Here is a 24,782-nt window from a genome sequence, read left to right as displayed (position 1 = left end):
TCAAGCATCTCAATGTCCCTCCTAAACTGGGGGGCCCAGAACTGAACACAGTACTCAAGGTGTGGTCTAACCACTGCAGAGTACAGGGGCAGAATGACCTCCCTGCTCCTGATGTCCACACCATTCCTGATGCAGGCCAGGATGCCACTGGCTCTCTTGGCCACCTGGGCACACTGCTGGCTCATGTTCAGGTGGGTATCAATTAGCACCCCCAGATCCCTCTCTGTTTGGCTGCTCTCCAGCCACTCTGACCCCAGCCTGTATCTCTGCATGGGGTTGTTGTGGCCAAAGTGTAGCACCCTGCACTTGGAGCTATTGAACCCCATCCCACTGGACTCTGCCCATCTGTCCAGGCGGTCAAGGTCCCACTGCAGAGCCCTTCTGCCCTCCAACTCAATCACATCTGCCCCCAGCTTAGTGTCATCTGCAAACTTGCTGATGACTGACTCCATGCACATGTAACTGAAATAAAACCAGCAATTAGAATGTACTCAAAAAGACAATAAAAAAATGCTCCCCAGCATTACAAAGATGATAATTTTCTATACAACTATGTAAAAGAGGAGGAAAGTTTGTTTTCCTTTTAGATACAACACTGCTGAAACATTTTCTGCAGAGATCCACTTTTTTTTTTTGTTCATTTGCTCTTCACCTTGGTTCCATTGTCTGAGGTCCAGTGGCTCTCTTCTAAACTGAACTTTCCTGACTCCCAATTCGTGATTCGTGCTTTAGCAAAGGGCATGGGAATTATCTACCCAGGGCATTCTGTCAGGCTGCAGTCAGTTTTACTGCTTTCTGTCTTCTCTTCATTTGCTTGAGGACTCTACTTGACTTTGGGATTACCTGAAGGAGAAATGCCTTGATTTGAAGGTGGGAGATTGTGTCTTGGCATTGCAGATGTTGCTTTTCAACTTCTTCTGGTGGGTTTATATTTTATATGCTTAAGAGCATTAGCTGGATACAGGCTGGCTAAAAAGCAGTCATTTTCATGTGGTACACATCATCAAAGACCAAAGTATCACCTATATCTATCAATTCAAAATGTAAAAGGTCTATGAAATATCCTCTGTGACAGCCAAACTCAACTCCAGTGGGAAATCTGAGTAATGTCAGGAGAAAGAATCAATCAAAGAGCAGATCAGTATGTACCTAAAGCAATAACCCTGTCAGCAAGCAAACATGGCTTTCATAGAACCATAGAATCAGTCAGGGTTGGAAGGGACCACAAGGATCAGCCAGTTCCAAACCCCCTGACATGCCCAGGGACACCCTACCATACATCAGGATGGCCACAGACTCATCCAGCCTTAAGCACCTCCAGGCATGGGGCATCAACCACCTCCTTGGGCAACACATTCCAGGCTCTCACCACTCTCATGCTCAAGAACTTCCTCCTTACATCCACTCTGAATCTCCACATTTCCAACTTTGCTCCATTCCCCCTAATCCTATCACTCCCTGAGAACCTAAAAAATCCCTATCAAGCTTCTTTGTAGGCCCCCTTCAGATAGTGGAAGGCCACAAGAAGGTCACCTGGGAGCCTCCTCTACTCCATACTGAACAGCCCCAACTCTTTCAGTCTGTCCTTGTAGGTGCTCCAGCCCTCTGAGCATCCTTGTGGCTTTTCTTCTCATCAGTCTTTTCTTCCTCTCTTTCAAATGGCTATTTTTGGCCTAGAAACTTCTTCTTATAGAAGTTCAGAACCTCAACCTGCAGGACAGAGTAGAATGCATTACAGATTGTATCATGGCACTTGAAGTTTTCTCACTCATCTCAATTATTAGATTCGGGGATATTTAGTGGTCTTAGAGAACGTATCAAATCCTTTACTTCTGGAGCTAAAGCAGTAGATATTTCATTCAAGAGCATCAGCATCTCTGTGTGGACAGGTAGTCTCTGCAGCAATTCAGCCCTATGTGAAAAATAATAGTTGAAATGGTTTCCATGGAAACTAAAAACAGCCACTGAGAGCTGCTAGATACTATTAAAGAAATTCAGTCAAGCTATAGTTGAGAAAATAAGGATCGTTTACAGCACACTTCTGCTTGCAAGGACAGGGGATGTTCTTCAATACCTTTTAAATTGCACCCTGGAGCTGCAGCTTCTCATCAGGCTTAGCATTAATAATATTGGGAGTATGGAAATGGTTGATCATAGAATCATAGAATAGAATCATAGAAGCAACCAGGTTGGAAGAGACCTCCAAGATCATCCAGGCCAACCTAGCACCCAGCCCTGTCCAATCAACCAGACCATGGCACTAAGTGTCTCATTCAGGCTTGTCTTGAACAGCTCCAGGGACAGTGACTCCACCACCTCCCTGGGCAGCCCATTCCAATGCCAATCACGCTTCCCCCTAACATCCATCCCATAACATTAATTTGTACTCCTTGAATCATAGAACCATAGAATCTTTTAGGTTGGATAACAGCTTTGAGATTATTAAGGCAAATTCATTGGGATAGAACAATCCCATGTACTACTACAGACTGAAGACTGAACTATTGGAGACCAGCATAGGGGAAAGAGACTTAGGGTTCTGGTGGACAGATACACAGAATCAACCAGGTTGGAAGAGACCTCCAAGCTCAACCAGTTCAACCTAGCACCCAGCCCCATCCAATCAACTAGACCATGGCACTAAGTGCCTCATCCAGTCACCTCTTCAACACCTCCAGGCACAGTGACTCCACCACCTCCCTGGACAGCCCACTCCAATGGCAAATCACTCTCTCCATGAAGAATTCCCTCCCAACATTCAGTCTACAAAGGTGACCATGATCCAGCACTGTGTTCTAGAAGGGCTATGATTTGTAGGTCAAGAGAGGTTCTCCTCTCACTCTGTTCTGCCCTGATAAGGCCACATCTCTGTCCAAGTCTGGGCCACTCAGTTCAAGAAAGACTTCAGGAAACTGCTTGAAAAAGTCCAGCACAGAGCCACAAAGATGTTAAAGGAAGTGGAACATCTCCTGGCTAAGGAAAGGCTGAAGGAGTTGGGCTCCTTAGCTGGTAGAAGAGGAGACTGAGAGGTGACCTCATGCATGTTTCTAAAGATGTGAAGGGTAGCATCTGCAGAATGGAGCCAGGCTCTGCTCAGTGATGTCCAATCATAGGACAAGGGGCAACAGCTGCAAACAGGAGCAGAGGAGGTTCCATGTGAATATAAAGAGAAACCTTTTCACTGTGAGACTGCTGTAGCCCTGGAACAGGCTGCCCAGAGAGGCTGTGGAGTGTCCTTTGGAGACATTGAAAATCCTCCTGGATACATTCCTGTGTGACCTATTTTATGTGATCCTGCTGTGATTTGATCTTTGGTGATACCTTCCAGCCCTCAACACTGACTCTGATTCTATGACCTGTTAACTTGAGTCGCAGATATATGTGCATGTCTGTATATATATATACACCTGCACTTGGCTTTCTGCAAGGGAGTGCCTGGCTGTCAAGAGTTAACTTCTAAGCCAACCAAACAAGCAGCATGTGAGCAGGGTCAATTTTTCTTTAACTCTCTGTTACCGTCAATTCTGGCTGTAAACAGCCTTGTGAAAAACACTGGATTATGTGTGGATTGGGGCTCCTCAGTCTGTTTGCCAGGAGAGACTGATTGTGTTGCAGAGGCAATGCAATTACTCATCAAGGTGAGGGAGTTTGTGTTGGAGCCCTGCTTACTTTCCCAGTGACAGACCTGCTTACCTTTGCCGTCAGTCACAGCATGGTAGCAGCTACGGACAAGGGAAAAAGGCATTAATGCATTGAATGAAAGTGCCATAGTAAGCAGGCTGAAAAAGATCCACTAAAATCTCCCAGCCCTCTGTAAAGACTCCTTTAATAGAATCATAGAATCATAGGATCAACCAAGTTGGAAGAGACCTCCAAGATCATCCAGTCCAACCTAGCAACCAGCCCTATCCAGTCAACTAGACCATGGCACTAAGTGCCTCAGCCAGTCTTCAACACCTCCAGGGGTGGCAACTCCACCATCTCCCTGGGCAGCCCATTCCAATGCCAATCACTCTTTCCTCCTAACATCCAGCCTAGACCTCCCCCAGCAGAACTTGAGACTGTCTCCTTCTTCTGTTGCTAGTTGTCTGGCAGAAGAGACCAACTCCCACCTGGCTACAGCCTCCCTTCAGGTAGTTGTAGACAGCAATGAGGTCCCCCCTGAGCCTCCTCTTCTGCAGGTTGCACACTCCCAGCTCCCTCAGCCTCTCCTCAAAGGCTTGTGTTCCAGGCCCTTCATCTAAGTCACCTCATTCACCAAAATCCATGCAAAAGATACCTCCAAAACCCATACAGAGGGATTTGGTATTGGATAAAGAGGAGAAATAATTGACCCTGTGTTTGAGGACATTAGGACTATTTTTGTGGCTGTTCCTTGTTATTCAGTAGCCTCCTCTGTGCACAGTAGGAGATCTTCTGCAGGAGAGAGAGAATATGAAAGATCCAGACTTGTTCTCAACTGGTGTCTCTGCAGTTATCCACTTTCAGTCTTCATCAGCATCTCACTACATCTCTAAAACCTTGGCAAGCACATCCTACGTCCTGCTTCTATTTCTACTGTTGGTTCTGTAGTTAGATTGGAAGCCCTTCAAGGCAAAGACTTTTGGGATTAGCATTTTCCATGTAGATGATGCCTCTGGGCCCTTTACAATAGAAAGTACAATAGTATTGCAGAGTGTTGAGAAAGAATGGATGGAGTCTTGTTTTGGGGGACTATCTTGGTAGTGCTGTTATCTTTCTAATTAACTATTTTAAAGCTATCACTATGAAAATATTCCTGGTTCATGATCCCATTTACAATCCTGAGGGTTAACCGCCCTCCCTGAGCCTAACTTATTAAAAGCATGAAGATCAGGTTGCATGAGGAGAAGTGTGGCCAGCAGGTCGAGGGAGGTGATTCTCCCCTTCTACTCCACTCTGGTAAGGCCTCACCTGGAGTACTGCACCCAGTTCTGGAGCCCCTGTGACAAGAGAGATGTGGAGATGCTGGAGTGTGTCCAGAGAAGGGCCACGAGAATGCTCAGAGGGCTGCAGCAGCTCTGCTGTGAGCACAGACTGAAAGAGTTGGGGCTGTGCAGTCTGCAGAAGAGGAGGCTCCCAGGTGACTTTCTTGTGGCCTTCCAGCATCTGAAAGGGGCCTAGAAAAAAGCTGGGCAGGGACTTTTTAGGCTATGAGGGCGTGACAGGACTGGGAGGAATGGAGCAAAGCTGGAGGTGAGGAGATTGAGAGTGGATGTGAGGAGGAAGTTGTTGAGCATGAGAATGGTGAGAACCTGGGATAGGTTGCTCAGGGAGATGGTTGAGGCCCCATGGCTGGAGGTGTTTAAGGCCAGGCTGGATGAGGCTGTGTCCAGCCTGATGTAGGGTAGAGTGCCCCTGGGCATGTCAGGGGAGCTGGAACTGGCTGACCCTTGTGGTCCTTTCCAATCCTGACTGATTCTATGAATGCTTTGGGTTAGAAGGAGATGTAGAGATCATCTACTTCCAATCCCACTGCCATGGGCAGGGACACCTTCCACTAGACCAGGCTGCTCAAGGCCTAATCCAACCTGGTGCTTGAACACTTAGGGGAGAGGGCATGATGACCTCCCTGGGCAGCCTGTTCCAGTGTCTCTCCACCCTTATTGTAAAGGATTTTTTCCTTATCTCCAGTCTAAAACTATACTGAGCTCCAGGAGCTGCAGATCTTTGTATAAGGTAAAAAAAAAAAAACATGGAAAAAAGAGATGCTTTCTCTGTATGTAGGTTCCAAGATGAATGTCTGTGGCACCCAAGCATGTCAAGAAAACATTGCTGCACACAACGTTTGGTCCTGTAATAGCTGAGGCCAGCACTGTGCATTTCTGCAGCTTGTGCATCCATCTTCTTTCAGGTGACTCTCCAGAAACAAGCAAGCTGCTTGCATTTCAACACAGATTTCATACCAGGAGCCTCAGTTGAGAGAAAAGCTTCTTAACAGTTTGACATCAGAATCGGGTGTGCAGGGTTCCTGTGAAGCGTTGGGTTGTGACCAGCAAGTTACACTACTGTGCTTCAGCATCACCTTTTTATTTAGTCTTGAATTGCTTCTTGCATGCAGGAAACCCATCCCCACTTCCCTGTCTCCAGTAAGAAATTCTAATTTGTTTCACTTCACCACTCATTTCCATTAATTGCAATCATCAGCATTCCCCTAAAGCCAGCAGCAGTAACAGCAGGTCAATGAGAGAGGCCAGCAGGTCAAGGGCTGAGGGTTGCTCTGATAAGGCTTCACCCAGAGTATTGCATCCAGCTCTGGAGCTCTCAGCACAAGAAGGATGTGGACCTGCTGGAGTAGGTCAAAAGGGAGTGACAACAATGATTGCAGGGCCAGAGCCTTCTCCTGTAAGGATGAGCTGAAAGAATTGGGGTTGGTCTGCCTAGAGAAGAGAAGGCTCCAGGGAGACCTTCTGGTGGCTTTTCAGTGCTTAAAGGGACCAAGCAGAAACTTGGCAACAGACTTTTTGCGGGGCCTGTTGGAACAGGATGAGGGGTGACAGTTTGAACTAAAAGGGGAAGAATTAAACTAGAGAGAAGGAAGACACTTTTTGCAATGTGAGAGCCTTGTCCAGGTTTCCCAGAGAGGTGGTAGATGTCCCATCTTTGGAATCATTTCAGGTTGTAGCTCTGAGCAACATGACCTAGTTGAAGATATCCTTGCTGAACTGGGGTGGTAAGGGGTTGGACAAGGTGTTTTTTGAAGGTTTGTTCCAAAGCAAACCATTCTGTGATTCTATGACACTTACTTCTTTGTCTCAATTGCAGCTGCTGGGATTGGATATGGGAGGACTGTTTTTCAGGGGATTTTTTTCCCCCTTCATTAGTAGTTTGGGGGGGTTGGGTTGTTTGTTTGTTTGTTTGTTTTTGTTGTTTTGTTTTTTTTTTTTTTTTTTAAAGGAAAGCAGATATGTCATTTTGGGAAGGACAGAGAAATCTTTCAGAGACTGACTAGGATACAAAACCAAGTGTAAGGTCCTGCATCTGGGTCGAGGCAATGCCAAGCACAAATGCAGGCTGGGTAGTGAGTGGCTGGAGAGCAGCCCTGAGGAGAGGGACTTGGGGGTGCTGGTGGATGAGAAGCTCAACAGGAGCCAGCAGTGTGCACTTGCAGCCCAGAAAGCCAAGCAGAGCCTGGGCTGCATCAGGAGAAGTGTGGCCAGCAGGGCCAGGGAGGTGATTCTCCCCTTCTACTTCACTCTCATGAGATCCCACCTGGAGTACTGCATCCAGTTCTGGAGCCCCTGTTCCAAGAGGGATGTGGAGATGCTGGAGAGTGTCCAGAGAAGGGCCAGGAGGATGCTCAGAGGCTGCAGCAGCTCTGCTATGAGCACAGACTGAAAGAGTTGGGGCTGTGCAGGCTGCAGAAGAGGAGGCTCCCAGGTGACCTTCTTGTGGCCTTCCAGGATGTGAGGGGGGCCTACAAAAAAGCTGGGGAGGGACTTTTTAGGCTCTCAGGGAGTGACAGGACTGGGGGGATGGAGCAAAGCTGGAGGTGGAGAGATTCAGGCTGGAAGTGAGGAGGAAATTGCTGAGCATGAGAGTGGTGAGAGCCTGGAATGGGTTGGCCAGGGAGGTGGTTGAGGCCCCATGGCTGGAGGTGTTTAAGGCCAGGCTGGCTGAGGCTGTGGCCATCCTGATGTAGGGTAGGGTGTCCCTGGGCACAGCATGGGGGGGTTGGAACTAGATGATCCTTGTGGTCCCTTCCTATGATTCTATGACACTGAGGAGGATGTGTGCTGATATATATGTACATACATGGATATGTATAGAGCATGCTGGAGACCACAGTGCTTATCACCAAATATATTACGTTAAATAAGTCTTAAATCAGCTGCTGTTGTAGGCTCCAAAATGGTATCTGTGACTTTGCAGAAGAATATATTCTTTAACTTATAAGTTTATTTTTTCTCCTACAAGAAAATCTTGTCTGCTCCAATCTGCTTCTGGTTATTAATGTTAAGTCTTACAAGTTCTTTTTGAAACACAGCTTCCTTAAATTAATTCCTTCCAGCAGCATCACATTAGTTTCACAAAGTGGGAACTTAAAATGGACTAAAATGTTTGGGGTTTGTTTGCTTTGGTTTTTTTTTTTTTTTTGTGTGTGTATTTTGTTTGGGGGTTTTTTCTTGTTTGTTTGGGGTTCTTTGTTGGTTTGGTTTGGGGTTTTTTTGATACTGTAATCTTCCAAGTATAAATTGCAAGGTATTAAGGAAGTTGTTTTAAGTAGGGTGATTTGGAGAAGAAGGCAAGTGGTCTTCTAGGGTGTATATTGTGACCTGCAGTGGAGGGAGGTTCTTCTCCCTTTCTACTCTGCCCTAGGGAGGCCACATCTGGAGTGCTGGATTCAGTTTCTGGCTCTTCAGCTCAAGAGCCAGGGCTGGAGAGAGTCCAGCAGAGGCTACAAAGATAATGAGGAGGCAGGAGCATCTCTGTGAGGAAGAAAGGCTGAAAGACCTGGGGTTGTTGAGCATGGATAAGAGCAGCCTGAGAAGGAGTCTTATCATTGTTTACAATATCTGAAGGGTGGATGTCAAGAAGATGGGACAGACTATTTTCATTGGAGCCCAGTGGTAGGACAAGGGCAATGTGCACAAACTGGAACAGTTCCACCTGAACAGGAGGAGAAACTGCTGTGAGGGTGCTGGAGCATGGAGCTGTTGAAGTAAAGCCTGGCTGAGGCACTTAGTGCCATGGTCAAGTTGACTGGCTAGGGCTGGGGGATAGGTTGGACTGGATGATCTTGGAGGTCTCTCCCAACCTGATTGATTCTATGATTCTATGATTGTCAAGTGTCCCTCTGGAGAGATTCCAAACCTGTCTGGACATTGTGATCCTGGGCAAGCTGCTGTGGGTGCCCTACTATAGAAGGGGGCTTGGACTGGATAATCTCCAGATGTCCCTTCCAACCCCCTCTTTTCTGTGATTTTCTCCTCCTCTAAAGTATTATGGCATATAAAAACATGTAGTACCAAGGAGGAGATTGACTCACCAGAATGAGATTGAGTATCTAGATAAGTAGCCTATCAGAAGTAATATATTCTTTGTTTGCAACAAAACTTGTCACTTCTTCAGGTTATGGTTTATGGTTGATTACGCTTTATACATCTTCTCAGGGGGAGGGGATTTGCACACAGTCCCATTGCTACACTCCAGCATCTGTGATTTACTTTAACAACCCACATGCTGATGCAGAAAATAAAACTATGGACAAAACAGATTGCCCCATGTTCTGCAAAGGACATAAAATATCCAGGGGAAAACAAAACCAAACCTATAAGAAAGTCAATTTTATCTCTGTGAGATATTCTAATAACTTTGGAGGTTTTGATAGAGTTACAAAGTCCTGTGCAGGAGGTAATGAACTCCAAAACAACTTCGGTGGTGCTACATGCAACAAGTCTGTGCTTTTCACATGGCTCTGCCATAAGGAAGTCAAGGAGGTTACCAAGAGGTGTTAGATGTCTTAGCTTCCAACATCAACATCATAGACTCTTGTGGCTCCTGTTGCTAGTTCTAACCAAGGTAAACTAGATACAATGATCAATGGAAAGTACAAAGGTTTCAGCAGTCTGCAAGCAGGATTATTATTGTGGAACCCAGAGCGTGGCTGCAAGAAGAGGCAGTGAGCCTTTGCTGCTGGGATTGGGGGGGGGGGAGAAGGGAGATGGCAGTTACTCAAAGGCAGGGCTACTACTCAGACAAGGGCTAGTAGAAAAACTGTGGGCACCCAAGCAGAGGCAACACAGGATCATGCAGGTGTTCAGACAGCTGGCTGCAATGACTGCTGGAGCCTGGTACTTGGTGTGGAAGGTGGCAGGGACAACACCTGCGTTAGGTGTGAGCAGGTCAGAGATCTGATCTGTTCTCACTGATAGTTTCTTGAGACATCATTTGATCTGTGCACTGAAAGAAACAACCCTCAACTGAGAGTATATTATAAAAACTGGACATAGGAGAGCCCAAAACCATCTTTAATCCTGGACAGGCTTATGCACACTACTTAAAATCACGGCTAATCATAGAATCAACCAGGTTGGAAGAGACCTCCAAGATCATCCAGTCCAACCTAGCACCCAGCCCCATCCAGTCAACTAGACCATGGCATTAAGTGCAAACTCCATTTTTTTTTTTAAACATCTGGATTTAAAGTTGAGTTTTCCTGCTCTGGCAGAGGGGCTTGGACTCAACGATCTCTTTGGGTCCCTTCCAGCCCCTAACATCCTGTGATCCTGTGTGATCCTATGATTGCTTCTCTAGCTTTTTTTTTAGCTCAGCAATAATTCAAGGGTCAGTAGGGCAGGAAGGATAGTTCTGTAAGGTGAATTGCTTCATCTAATTGTCCAGATTCCAAAATAAACTTGCACAGCTTCCTGAGGTCTGCCTTTGGTTCCTCGCTCTCACTCCTTCTAGACTAATTTTCCTTTTCTGCAGATCAATGTGCAGGAAATTGTATTTTTGTTGACCCCCTGTCAACCTTTCTATCAACTTGCACATTGTATTTCAGGCTGTAGGATTGCTTGTTTAGAATCATAGGATCAACCAGGTTGGAAGAGACCTCCAAGATCAGCCAGGCCAACCTAGCACCCAGCCCTGTCCAATCAACCAAACCATGGCACTAAGTGCCTCAGCCAGGCTTTTCTGCAACACCTCCAGGGAAGGTGACTCCACCACCTCCCTGGGCAGCCCATTCCAATGCCAAATCACTCTCTCTGTGAAGAACTTCCTCCTAACATCCAGCCTAGACCTCCCCTGGCACAACTTGAGACTATGTCCCCTTCTTCTCTTGCTGCTTGCCTGGCAGAAGAGACCAACCCCACCTGGCTACAGCCTCCCTTCAGGTAGTTGTAGACAGCAATGAGGTTCCTCCTGAGCCTCCTCTTCTGCAGGCTGCACACCCCCAGCTCCCTCAGCCTCTCCTCATAGGGTTTGTGTTCCAGGCCCTTCACCAGACTTGTTTAAAAGAGATTAAAATCTCAGAAGTGATTCAATTACTTGATATTTGCTAAAAGCAGTGTTACTGTGCAGTCACCTTGTCTGTATAATAGACATGCAACTTCTTGCCATTTATACTAATAATTCCCCTATTTATGACAATTGCACAATGACATTGTAAGAATTATACATTATTAAGTGCAATACATGCTGCTTTTAAACCCAGCATGATGCAGCTTTTCCAGACAGCCTTCAGGAATTTGTGCCCTTACAATTTATTCAACTATATCACAACAGAAAAATGAAACCTCTCTTCTTGTGATGGTTTGGGTATTACCTGCCCCCCCCACTCCCCTTATGAAATCACTCAGACTAGACTCAGCTGAGCTGGAAATTAAGAATGAAGTTCTATTTACAGCTTAGCATGATGTACAAGCAGATAAACATAAATATGTGCAGTTCTGGAAGTTAAATAGTGAAGCTATATTTACAGCTTAGCACAATATACAAGCAGATCAACATAAGTATATGCAGTTCTGGAAGTTAAAGAGTGAAGCTATAGTTACAGCTTAGCACAATATACAAGCAGATATTCATGGATATATACTGTTATATACAAATTGAAAGTAACACAGAAACACAAAACCTCTCCCACAAACAATCAAAGTCCCCGGGAGGGCTCCTGACCCAAATCTCCTTCCCTCTCCCTCTTTCCCTCCCTCCAGAAATAACCAGCTCAACCCACGTATATCTCACGTGATAAATCTGAACATCTGAGGTGAGAAGACAAAAAAAAGACAAACAAGGAGGTTAGAGGAAAAAGGGTAAGGTGGATTAGAAAGCTAAAGGCAGAGTAAGCCACAGAGACCAGACTGCCAGAAAGAAGGTGGGTGCTAGGTTGAGCTGGATGATCTTGGAGGTCTCTTCCAACCTAGTTGATTCTATGATAAGGCACAGCAAGAAGTGAGAGCTAAGAAGTGTGTGAGAAGTGAGTGTCTTCTCTATATTTTGACCAGTTGTGTTTCTCAGCAGCAGAATGGGTGATACTGGGTACATGTTGTTTTCTTCTTTCTCCTCGCAGCTAAAGATTTCATTTCTCTCACTAAAAATTAGCCTCAAACCAGCACACTTCTGCAGTGCATTTTTGCACCTATAGAGGAAAACTTCAAGGGTCTGCTCATAATTATAGTTATTTTCAGTTATTAGAAAATGAGGGGGGAAAAAACCACCCCACACTCTGATCTCAGAATCCTATTTCAGTTTATTTTGTCTAATATCACAGTCAGTGAAGTATGAATACAGAACCAAGTTTTGCATTCTTTAATTAAATCCATTACTCTTAACAGGGAGGTTGCTGTTTTGGTGTAATTCTTCTCATTCTGCACAGTGGAAGAAAATAACAGGCTTGTTGGGGGTTGTATTGCAGGCAATTAAATTTATAATCCAAATAGGCAAACTGTGGAGGGGGAAAAAAAAAAACAGATTATTAGCAAAGGAAAAGAGCAAGTGACTTGTCCACAGTCATGCTCATGCATAAAGACTGTGAAGGACCATGAAGAGAAGTCAGATTTTTTTTTCTCTACCTCCATAATTATTGCTGCCACAAATTTTGCAGGCTCAGAATCACAGAATCAGTCAGGGTTGGAAAGGACCACAAGGATCATCTAGTTCCATTCCCCCCTGCCATGGGAAGGGACATCCTACCCTAGACCATGTTGGCCAGAGTCTCATCCAGCCAGTTACTTGGTTTTGGGAATAAAGATGTCAAAAGTAGAAATAGAGATACTGTCTCAAAACCTCTACAACTGCCTCAAAGGAGGTTAGAATGAGGAGCAGTTAGGTCTCTTTTTCATAGAATCACAGAATCATAGAATCAGTCAGGGTGGTAAGGGACCAAAAGGATCAGCTAGTTCCAACCTCCCTGCCATGCCCAGGGACACCCTACCCTAGAGCAGCCTGGCCACAACCTCATCCAGCCTGGCCTTAAACACCTCCAGCCATGGGGCCTCAACCACCTCCCTGGGCAACCCATGCCAGCCTCTCACCACTCTCATGCTCAACAACTTCCTCCTCATGGCTAGTCTCACAGAATAAAAACACAATATTAAACAGGTTGGAAGAGACCTCCAAGATCATTCAGTCCAACCTATCACATAGCCCTGTCCAATCAGCTAGACCATGGCACTAAGTGCCTCAGCCAGGCTTTGCTTCAACACCTCCAGGGACAGTGACTCCACCACCTCCCTGGGCAGCCCATTCCAATGCCAATCACTCTGGCAAGAACTCCCTCCTAGCAGACAGCCTAGACCTCCCGTGGCACAACTTGAGACTGTGTCCCCTTCTTCTGTTGACGCTTGCCTGGCAGAAGAGACCAACCCCACCTGGCTACAGCCTTCCTTCAGGTAGTTGTAGACAGCAGTGAGGTCACCCTTGAGACTCCTCTTCTACAGCCTAAACACCCCCAGCTCCCTCAGCCTCTCCTCACAGGGCTGTGCTCCAGGTCCCTCACCAGCTTTGTTGCCTTTCTCTGGACATGTTATCATAGAATCACAGAATCAACCAGGTTGGAAAAGACCTCCAAGATCATCCAGTTCAACCTATACCCCAGCCCTGTCCAGTCAACTAGACCATGGCACTAAGTGCCTCATCCAGTCCTTTCCTTTTCTTTTCCTCTTTTCCTTTCCCTTTTCTCTTTCCTTCTCCTTTTCCTTTCTTCTTCTCTCTTCCTTTACCTTTCCTCTTTTCCTCTCCTCTTTCACTTTTTCTTTCCTCCTTCTCCTTTCCTTCCCCTTTTTCTTTCTCAACCTCCTCCACCTCCCCTTTTCCACCCCACCTGCAGCATATTCTCCCCCCACCCCTGCAGCACCTGAGGTCAATTGAAGTCTCCTCCCACCCCAGCTGTGGCCACTTTGCCCTCCCTGCTCACTCCCCCATATAAGCAGTGCAGGAGGAGCCCAGCCCCAAGCTGGGCCCATTGCGGGCCAAGGGATCCTCTGCTGGCATCCCAGGTGAGTGCCCACGGGTGAGCACCGGGTGTGTGGTGGAGGGTTTCAAAGGCCGGGGGGCCTGGCTGGCTCCCCGGCTAGCTAGGGCCATGTTAGGCTACTGACCATTTGCAACATCCTCCTTTATCTCACGGGTGCTAAGTCTGTGTTGTTGTTGTTATTGAGACTGAGCTTTGTCTAGGAGTTTGTCTGCTTGAAGATCTTCTTTAGCATCTCCAGACACAGTGACTCCACCACCTCCCTGGGCAGCCCATTCCAATGCCAATCACTCTGGCAAGAACTTCCCCCTAACATCCAGCCTAGACCTCCGCTGGCACAACTTGAGACTGTGTCCCCTTCTTCTGTTGTTGTTTGCCTGGCAGAAGAGACCAACCCCACCTGGCTACAGCCTCCCTTCAGGGAGTTGTAGACAGCAATGAGGTGAGCCCTGAGCCTCCTCTTCTGCAGGCTGCACACCCCCAGCTCCCTCAGCCTCTCCTCATAGGGTTTGTGTTCCAGGCCTCTGTAAGAGGGCTCTAAGTGCTTTTGGTGTTGATGCCTTACACGTTTACACTGGACTCAGCCTCCGAAGGAGGGGGAAATAGGTAATGGATATTTTACTGCCTGTACACTTCTTGTTAAATTGTCTTCATTTTTTTACTTAGCATCTGCCTCACTGAGTACTCATCATCTGCTACTGAGCCATCTGATGTACAACAGATGTTAAGCACTTAGTGAGGCAGGGAAGGAGGTAAAAGTGTCATATCATGATTAAATACTTGCTACAGCCATTATACAGGGTGACCATACCGCTTCGTTCTTACATTTAGTGTTACAGTGTACTGAACAGGAGTAAGAACGTGGCTTAGATTCAACTTTCCACTCCTATTGCTCAAATGCACCTCAGATTTTTTTTTTTAAAAGTAATTTCATAGTAAAACATAAAGATTGCAAAATAATTTGAATACACTTTTAGACTTAAAGACTGAAGAGCATTTTATAAAGAGGTAGTGCAGTGCAACTTCGCATCAAATTATTTCATCTCTCAACCCCACAGGAGGTTTATCTTCCTCACTAAGATAATTCTCATCAGAAACTTGGCTGATGTTAACAGATACATTAACTTCCACAGGATTAGCATGTTTTGCTTTAATCATGATTGTGGAAATGTGAGATCAGAGCAGGCTTTTCTTACCCTGGAAATATTCTAGCTCGAGGTATGGTAGCCATCTGCTTGGTGCACCCTATAGAACAGAAGGTTCATCCACAATGGTGGTGTCCCCATCATCAGAAGGACAAAGGGCTCTTCCACTTATGTGTGATGGTTTGGGTGTTCCCTGCCCCCCCACACTTTGGAAATCACCCAGACTAGACTCAGCAGCTCTGGGAACTGAATGAAGCTTATATTTGCAGCTTAGCACAATATTCAAGCAGATATTTACAGTATATGCAGTTATAGATAGACAAGTTAAAAAGTAATACAGAAACACAACAGCCCTTCCAGAAACCTGAGCCCCCAGGAGGGGCTTCCAACTGCCCCTTCACCTTCCCCCTAACCCTCTCAACCTTAGACCAGTCCCAAGGAAGAATGGAGGTTCAGCCAGGGGGCTAGGAAGCAAAGTGGATTAGTCAGAGAAAAAGGAGGGTGCAGTTAGGAGAGGGAGATGCAACTAAGCCAGTTTCCTAGCAGAAGTAGTGCCCTATCTATGTTTTGATTGTTGTTTTCATACATCTCAGCATGCCTATGAGCAAAGTAGACATCACCATTGTTTTCCTTCACAGCCTGTAATCAAGTTCTTCTCACCAAAACATTCTAGCTAAGCTCAAACTATCACGTCCCTTGTTCTATACAGGCACCAGAGGAAAAAAATAGTCTCACCCTTCTGACACACACTCTTTCAGTATTGATCAGCATAGATGAGATACCCTCTCAACCTTCTCTTTTCCAGACTAGAAAGACCTCATTCTCTCAGCTTCACTTCATAAGAGAGATGTTCCAGTCCCCTTCAGCACCTAATCATCTTGCTGCTTTCATTAGGTTTGGAAGCCAGGAGTTCTGTATCTCAGTTTTCAGCCAAGCAATATATCAGGCCAGTAAATACAATTTTCCAAATCAAATAATAATGTTTGCAGTGTCATTAAAAGAGTAATTGAGAAGTTATTTTAGCCTTCCCTCAGAAGCTAATTGTCTTTGTTTATTAACTTCTATAAACAAGAAGCAACTACTCAAGATAAGCAGCCTTCATAACGAGTCCCCCCACTAACACAATGAAACAAAAGTGATTCAAAGAACCTTAGGAATGTGGACAGTAGAATGCCATAGGGAATGAAGTACTACAAATTTGTTACATCTGACAAGAAGAATGAAAGTATAGAGTCATAGAATCATAGAATCAACCAGGTTGGAAGAGACCTCCAAGATCATCCAGTCCAACCTAGCACCCAGCCCTAGCCAATCAACTAGACCATGGCACTAAGTGCCTCATCCAAGCTTTTCTTGAACACCTCCAGGGACGGTGACTCCAACCTCCCTGGGCAGCCCATTCCAATGCCAATCACTCTCTCTGTGAAGAACTTCCTCCTAACATCCAGCCTATACACTAAGTTTTGAGCAAAGCCTCTGACACTCTTTCAGTGTGGCATGGAGAAGCTCGAAATCAGAGACTCATATTCTGTCCTTGCCAAAGCAAAAAGGAGTTTTTCTCATGTTATCACCCAGCTTTGGAACAAAATGAAATACAGCAAAGTCCTGTGTGGAGCTAGTAAATATTTTCCTTTCTGGCATCAGACTAAGGAGTGTATCTTGAATATGTCACATGGTGAATAATAAACAAATGGAACTTAAGTTGGAAGGCTGAGCAGGAAGAAATTGCATGAAATTCAACAAGGGCAAGTGTAGAGTCTTGCCCCTGGGGAAGAACAACCTCAGTGAGCAGTATAGGTTGGGGACTGACCTGTTGGAAGGCAATGAAGGGGAAAAGGATCTGGAGGTCATAGTTGATGGGAGGTTGACCATGAGCCAGCAATGTGCACTTGTCACCAACAGGGCCAATAGTATTCTAGGGGGTATTAAAAGGGGTATAGCTAGTAGAGTCAGAATCAACCCAGTTGGAAGAAACCTCCAAGATCATCCAGGCCAACCTAGCACGCAGCCCTAGCCAGTCAACTAGACCATGGCACTAAGTGCCTCAGCCAGGCTTTTCTTCAACGCCTCCAGGGACAAAGACTCCACCACCTCCCTGGGCAGCCCATTCCAATGCCAACCACTCTCTCTGCCAACAATTTCCTCCTAACATCCAGCCTATACTTCCCCTGGCACAACTTGAGACTGTGTCCCCTTGTTCTGCTACTAGTTGCCTGGCAGAAGAAACCAACTCCCACCTGTCTACAGCCTCCCTTCAGGTAGTTGTAGACAGCAATGAGGTTTCAAGTAGGTCGAGAGAGGTCCTCCTGCCCCTCTACTCTGCCCTGGTGAGACCATATCTGGAGACCTATGTCCAGTTCTGGGCCCCCCAGTTCAAGAGGAACATAGAACTGCTTGAGAGAGTACAGCACAGAGCCACAAAGGTGAATAAGGGAATGGAACATCTGTCTTATGAGGAGAGCCTGAGGGAGCTGGGGCTTTTTAGCTGAGAGAAGAAGAGCCTGAGAGGTGCCCTCATCAATGTTTATAAATCTGTAAAGGAGGAGTGCCAGGAGGCTGGAGCCAGGCTCTGCTCGGTGATGCTTGATGACAGGACAAAGGGCAGTGGGTGGAAGCTGAAACACAGAAATTTCACTTAATCATGAGGAGGAATTTTTTTCATTGTGAGGGTTGTGGAGTTTCTCTCTCTGCAGATATTCAAAACCACCTTGAATGCATTCCTGTGCATTCTGGTATAGGTGATCCTGCTCTGGCAGAGGAGGTGAACTGGATGAGTTTTTGAGGTCCCTTCCAGTCCCTGACATTCTGTGCTTCTGTGAATTAGGAGTTGCATACTTATGCTTAGAGTATTCAGACAGTTAAGCACTAGTCTAGACAAATAACTGAGTAAATTAAATATTTATTAGACTTAATATACTGGAAAGAGGAAATCTAATAATAGAATCATAAAATCAATTAGGTTGGCAAAGAGCTCTAAGGTCACTGAACCAGTACGGCCAAGTCCATTGCTGCACCATGTCCCCCAGCACCACATCTGCATGTCTTATAAATACTTCCAGGGATGAGGACCCCACCACTGCCCTGGGCAGCCTGTTCCAGGCTTTGACAACACTTTCAGAGAAGAAATTGTTCCTAGTGTGCAACCTGAATTTTCTTCTGCACACCTTGAGTCTGTTTGTTGTTACTTCTACTGGCAATAGCACTGAGGGAGGACAGCTCAATCAGTCACTAAGTTTTAGTTCAAATAGTCCTTTGAGTGGAGTGCAGCTATCCCCCAGCACATCTGTTCTCCCTAAAGAGTCTCCATTCACCCACCTGGAGACTTTCAAGGCCTGTCTGGATGGATTTTTCTGTGACCTGAGCTAGATTGTGTGGCCCTGCTCTGGCAGGGGGGTTGGACTCGATGATCTCCTTGGGTCCTTTCCAACTCCTAACATCCTGTGATCCTTTGATCATCACAAGCATCCCTGGTTAATGCCACCACCTCTTTGGGATCTCAGTAAAGCCACAGCTTTGCAAATGCATACATGTCTTCTATTTGTTTTGCCCACTGTTTGCATCCAGGCAGATAGGATGGGTCTCCAGCTGTATCACTCTCTGGTAGGAGAGATATTCCCTAGATGCTTTTTTCCTTAGTCCTTATTTTGACTCCAGCTCCAAGGTAATATTGTTTGAAGCCCTTCTCACCGGCTCAGCAAGTCTGATGCCTAAGATGTCACCTGTTCTTCTCCTTTATATCCTGTCACTTCTGAAAGATGATCCAGTGGCTGAAAAAGGTGAAGCCCTGCCTGACTTCACCAGCTGTTCAGCCAGGTGTTGACCTGCAGGAGGCATCTGCTTCTAACTAAGCCTTTCCCCTTGATTGCAAGGGCCAGACTTTCAAGTGATCTTTTATTTCTAGGAGAAAAAGAAAGCCTTCAGAATGACCTTCCAGCATGGCTTTATCTCATTAAGGATGAGTGGCTCAAGTAAAGTAGGTGTTGCTCCCAAATTATGCACTTTCACTTAATTTGCTTAATTAAATTGAGTGAAAGTAGTTTCTGAGATTGTGCCAGGGGAGGTTTAGGTTGAATATTTGGGAAAATGTCATTTCTGCAGGAGTGGTCAGGCACTGGAACAGGCTGCCCGGGGGGGTGGTGGAGTCACCGTCCATGGAGGCGTTCAAGAAATGTGTGGACGTTGCACATTGGAACATGGTTAAATGGCCATGGTGATCTCTGCCATGACCTCTGATATGAGGACAGCCTACATGAGCTGGGGGTCTTCAGCCTGGAGAAGAGAAGGCTTTGAAGAGACCTTGCAGCAGCCTTCCAGTATCTGAAGGAGACTTACAGGAAGGCTGGGGAAGGACTATTTACAAGGTCTTGTAATGACAGGACAAGAGGGAATGGGTTTAAACTTGAAGAGGGGAGATTCAAACTAGATGTTAGGAAAGGGTTCTTCCCAGTGAGGGTGGTGAGACAATGGCACAGGGTACTCAGGGACACTGTGGATGCTCCATCCCTTGGGGTGTTCAAGGCCACTCTAAGATTCTATGGTGCTATGATTCTATCAACTGCCTCATTCTGCTTGACCTCCAGGAGTATTTGTGGTCTACATTATCATGTTGCTTGAAAGTAGGGGGGGTGCTATCTAGAGAAGATCATGGCCATCATGTCACATGTCATGAGTACAATGACAGATGGTCATCAGGCCAGGAGCAAGCAGAAGCTGCCAAGGCCAGAAATGTATGCCAGCCAGATCTGGGGTAAGGTGTCCCTGTCTATGGCAGGGGGTTGGAACTGGACGATCCTTGAGGTCCCTTCCAACTTAAACCATTCTATAATACTATCATGTTAGGTTAATGGTTCAACTCAGTGATCTTAGAAGCCTTTTTCAACCAAAACAATTGTATGATTCTGTGAAAGGAATACATTTTCAATGAGCAATTTGATCTCATAATGGCAGCTTCAAGAAGAGTGGAGTAAGGAAGTTGTTTCTATTTTTATAAGATAATTTATGAATTGCTCAAAGAGAAATAAGAAGAACTTCTTGAAATCTTTCTGCTTAAAATCAGTCAAAACATGCAAGCAAGCAAACAAACAAGCCCAACAAAATAGACTAAAAAATACTAGAGGACTGTTGTTTTCAGCTTTATTTGGAGTAAGGAGAAAATTCTCCCCCTCTAAAGTTCTTGGTGTCCTTTCAACCATTAGGCATCACAGATGTAACTGTTTTAATAAGCTAAATACTGTCACAAGCTGATAACTAGATTTTAGAAAGGAAGCTTGCTAAATTTTGCAGCTATGTAGCTTCATGCAGCTTTTAGACTGCTTCTACTAGCCCTTAACAACAAGAGAAGAAAAAAAAAGTGAGAGAAGAAGGAAGGAAAGCTCATTAAAAATAATAAGAATAGAAAAATGACACAGAAGCTTTTGCTTCTCTTAATAATAGAAACAGTGGATTAGATCATTAGTAAGGAAGAAAAAATAAGTCTCAAAGACAGTATGGCTGGAGAAATGACTAAGCCAAACCACATCAGACTTTGCCAGGATATTAATTTTGCTTTTTAAAGCAGGCTTATTCCAACAGTCTCCTCTTCCAACAGTCTCTCACCAGGTCTCCCTCTTTACATCACCTCTGTGGACCAAGGGAATTCCTACCCTGCTTTCCCATCTCTTTCTCTTAATCAAAAAGAACCAGGGAATCATAGAATCAAGCAGGCTGGAAGAGACTTCCAAGATCATTCAGGCCAACCTAGCACCCAGCCCTAGACAGTCAACTAGACCATGGCACTAAGTGCCTCATTCAGGCTTTTCTTCAATGCCTCCAGGGATGGTGACTCCACCACCTCCCTGGGCAGCCCATTCCAATGCCAATCACGCTCTCTCACAACAACTTCCTCCTAATTTCCAGCCTAGACCTCCTCTGGCACAACTTGCGACTGTGTCCCCTTGTTCTGTTATTGGTTGCCTGGCAGAAGAGACCAACCCCACCTGGCTACAGCCTCCCTTCAGGTAGTTGTAGACAGCAATGAAGTCAGCCCTGAGCCTCCTCTTCTGCAGGCTGCACACCCCCAGCTGCCTCAGTCTCTCCTCACAGGGTTTGTGTTCCAGGCTTTTCACCAGCTTCATTGCCCTTCTCTGGACACATTCCAGTATCTCAACATCTCTTTTGAACTGAGGAATCCAGAACTGGACACAGCACTCAAGGTGTGGCCTGACCAGTGTTGAGTACAAGGGAAGAATAACCTCTGAGCAACACCAGCCTCTTTTTCTTTCTCTGGCTGGCTCATTCTGCTTTCCAGACACTTGTCCCACCTAATAGTGCTCAGATGTTTCCAAAGGAGGCAAACATAAAAAGTAAGTTAAGCAAACAAGATTCCAAACCCCAACCTGAAAAAGAGAAAGGAATCTTCTTTCCACCACCAGAGAAGCAGACTTGTGGATGTGTGATGGTTTGTGTGTTACTCGCCCCCTCACACTTAAGAAAATCACCCAGGCTGGGCTCAGCTGCTGGGAATTTGAATGAAGCTTTATAATTACAGCTTAGCACAATATACAAGCAGATATTTACAATATCTACAGCTGTATGCAGAAATAGACAAGTTAAAATAATATAGAAACACAACAGCCCTCCCAGAAACCTGAGTCCCCAGGAGGGGCTCTCAACCACCCTTCCACCTTCTCCCCACCCCTCTACCTTACCCCAGACTTTGCACTGAGCTCAAAGTAGTTTGGAGGGTTGGCCAGGGGGGTTAGGAAGCGGAAAGATTAGTCAGGCAGGTTAGAGAGAGAAATTCATGCAGCCCCAAGAGACAAAGAGCGACTTATACCTATATTTATGTTCTTTTTCTTATCCATCTCAGCAAGCCTATGAGTGCAGCAGGCATCTCCATTGTTTCCCTTTCACAGCCTATCATCTAATTCTTCTCACCAAAACATTCTAGCTAGCTTCAAACTAGCACAAGATCTCACCAGCTTTTAGTTTTTAGTGTTTATTTTATAGCCAGAAAAAAATGCTTTAAAAATTAAGTGTTCTGAGCTATTCAGTGCTTGAGGCAAATTCAGATGTTACTTAAAAGAGAAGTCAGAAATGAGGCCCTTCCCTTTTGAAACAAAAGAAGAAACTGCAACCATTGTCAGTCATGTGGCAGCAATAGACTCTGCAGTAACCAAATGAAGCTCTTTAAACTGTGTGCATCACTAGCATCAGTCAGAACTGACACCCACAGGCTATTGACAATTTCCATGTAACCTTGCTTCTCCCATTTTCTTTCTTCTAATGACTGCACCTCATCAGCCTAAGCTATTGGTTTCAGAATCTCCTTTCCCTGGGCTGATGTAGGATATTAGCTGTTGATTCTAGTGAAACCAAAATGAGATGACACGAAGAACATTGAAGTGATCTTAAAATGTCAACTCCAAAGATGAAATGCAAACACAGCATTCTTCCTGCAGGGATATTGTGCTGGAAGTAGTTGGAAGAACTAAGGCTCTGATTCTGTTTTAGTGGGATGCAGAGTCCTATTTGTTATTGCAAGAGAGAGTTTTGGCACTGTCTACAAATCAAAGCAGCTCCAGCCAGTAAGAAGAAAGCTTCCAAGCTGGCAAAAATCTTCATAACAACGTGGAGAAGTGGTAGAGTTACACACACTTAGATAGATCCCTGCTCAAACAGTATGAGGGAAAATAATCTCAGCTGCATAGCATCTCAAGATGTTAACCTGAAGATGAGTGGAGAAAAACAGCTCTTTGTTAGCTCTTTTCTTCTGTCATTTTGCATTGTTCAAAGGCTGTGTATACATTTCATTGATCTGACAGCAGATGCTGTCACCTGACCTAAAAGCCTTCATTTGTTACTAAAACCAGTTTGGTTTTCCTCTTTCCAATTAAAATAGAAGTAATCACTGTCTGCAGGTCTCTGTGTTAAAATAAGTTATTTTAACTTTGCAGATCTTCCAACTATTGGCTCAACCGCATCCAGTCCTTCCTCTACTGCAATGAAAACGGCCTCCTCGGGAGCTTCTCTGAAGAGACTCACACGTGCACTTGCCCTAATGACCAGGTTGCCTGCCATGGGTTCCTTCCCTGCACGGTTGGAGACGGCTCGGCGTGCCTGAGCTGCGCTCCTGACAATCGCACCCGCTGCGGGAGCTGCAACGCCGGCTACATGCTAAGCCAAGGGCTTTGCAAGCCTGAAGTGGCAGAATCGACAGAGCACTACATTGGGTTTGAGACTGACCTTCAGGACCTGGAGATGAAGTATTTATTGCAGAAGACAGACCGGAGGATCGAGGTCCATGCCATTTTCATCAGCAACGACATGCGCCTCAACAGCTGGTTTGATCCCTCTTGGCGCAAGCGGATGCTCCTTACTCTTAAGAGTAACAAATACAAGTCCAGCCTGGTCCACATGATACTGGGCCTCTCTCTTCAAATTTGTCTAACTAAAAACAGCACCTTAGAGCCCGTCCTCGCTGTTTACGTCAACCCTTTTGGGGGCAGCCACTCTGAGAGCTGGTTTATGCCTGTGAATGAAAATAATTTCCCAGACTGGGAGCGGACTAAGCTGGACTTACCCCTGCAGTGCTATAACTGGACGCTGACTCTGGGCAACAAGTGGAAGACCTTTTTTGAGACGGTGCACATCTATTTGAGGAGCCGAATAAAGTCGAGCGGCCCAAACGGCAACGAGAGCATCTACTATGAACCCCTGGAATTTATTGATCCCTCAAGAAATCTGGGCTACATGAAAATCAATAACATCCAAGTGTTCGGCTACAGCATGCACTTCGACCCAGAAGCGATCCGGGACTTGATTTTGCAGCTGGACTACCCCTACACTCAGGGATCACAGGACTCAGCGCTTTTGCAGCTGTTGGAGATACGGGATCGTGTAAATAAACTCTCTCCGCCCGGTCAACGTCGTCTAGACCTCTTCTCTTGCTTGCTCCGTCATAGACTCAAACTGTCTACCAGTGAAGTGGTGAGGATTCAATCTGCTTTGCAGGCCTTTAATGCCAAATTGCCAAACACAGTGGATTATGACACAACCAAATTATGTAGTTAACCATAAATGTGAAGCACAACACAAAACCTTGAAGGAGTTTTTACAGTGCTTTTGTGGAACAGTTTATGTTTGGAAGAGTAAATTTAAATTGTCTTTTCAATATCTGTCTTATATCAGTCGATGCTGTTGGATGGCAATTTACACACCTGAACTTGCTGACAATGAATATATTATACCTGCAGTTTTGGTTTATGGATGAAATAAATACTGACACCAGTCTAGAAGACATTCTACTTTTTACAATAAATTTCATTTGTAATTTTATATGTTCCGTGGCAATGCTTTTGTGCATTACATCCTCTAGAGGGAACATAGAAGGATACCAATAAAATTTTGTAGCTGAACAGTTATTAAAAAGAAATGCTCTGGGATTCTTCTTTCTTGCACAAAAGTAGTAGCCTCAATGCACTGAACACAAGAGGGGGTAGGTAGAGAGAAGGTGGTGGAGTCGCCGTCCCTGGAGCTGTTCAAGGCAGGATTGGATGTGGCACTTGGTGCCATGGTCTAGCCTTGAGCTCTGTGGTAAAGGGTTGGACTTGATGATCTATGAGGTCTCTTCCAACCTTGGGGATACTGTGATATTTCAGTCGTAGGATGTGGATATAAATGTTCATGCTGAGCTGAAGGGACAAGTGGAGTTGTGATGGTTTGGG

General features: G+C 45.5%; 1 protein-coding gene across 1 annotated transcript in view; it reads left to right on the top strand.

Annotated features, from left to right (window-relative positions):
- Positions 1-24,490, top strand: part of BRINP3 (BMP/retinoic acid inducible neural specific 3) — a 265,788-nt gene extending 241,298 nt beyond the window's left edge. Inside the window, exon 8 of the mRNA XM_064148046.1 lies at positions 23,013-24,490. Within this exon, the coding sequence (XP_064004116.1) occupies positions 23,013-24,129 (1,117 nt within the window). The 3' untranslated portion in view covers positions 24,130-24,490. The remainder of the gene's footprint in view (positions 1-23,012) is intronic.
- Positions 24,491-24,782: the final 292 nt, after the last annotated feature.

The sequence above is a fragment of the Pogoniulus pusillus genome, chromosome 8, assembly GCF_015220805.1.
Source record: "Pogoniulus pusillus isolate bPogPus1 chromosome 8, bPogPus1.pri, whole genome shotgun sequence".
Classification (NCBI taxonomy): Eukaryota; Metazoa; Chordata; class Aves; order Piciformes; family Lybiidae; genus Pogoniulus; species Pogoniulus pusillus.
This window is presented reverse-complemented; position numbering and strand designations above follow the sequence as displayed.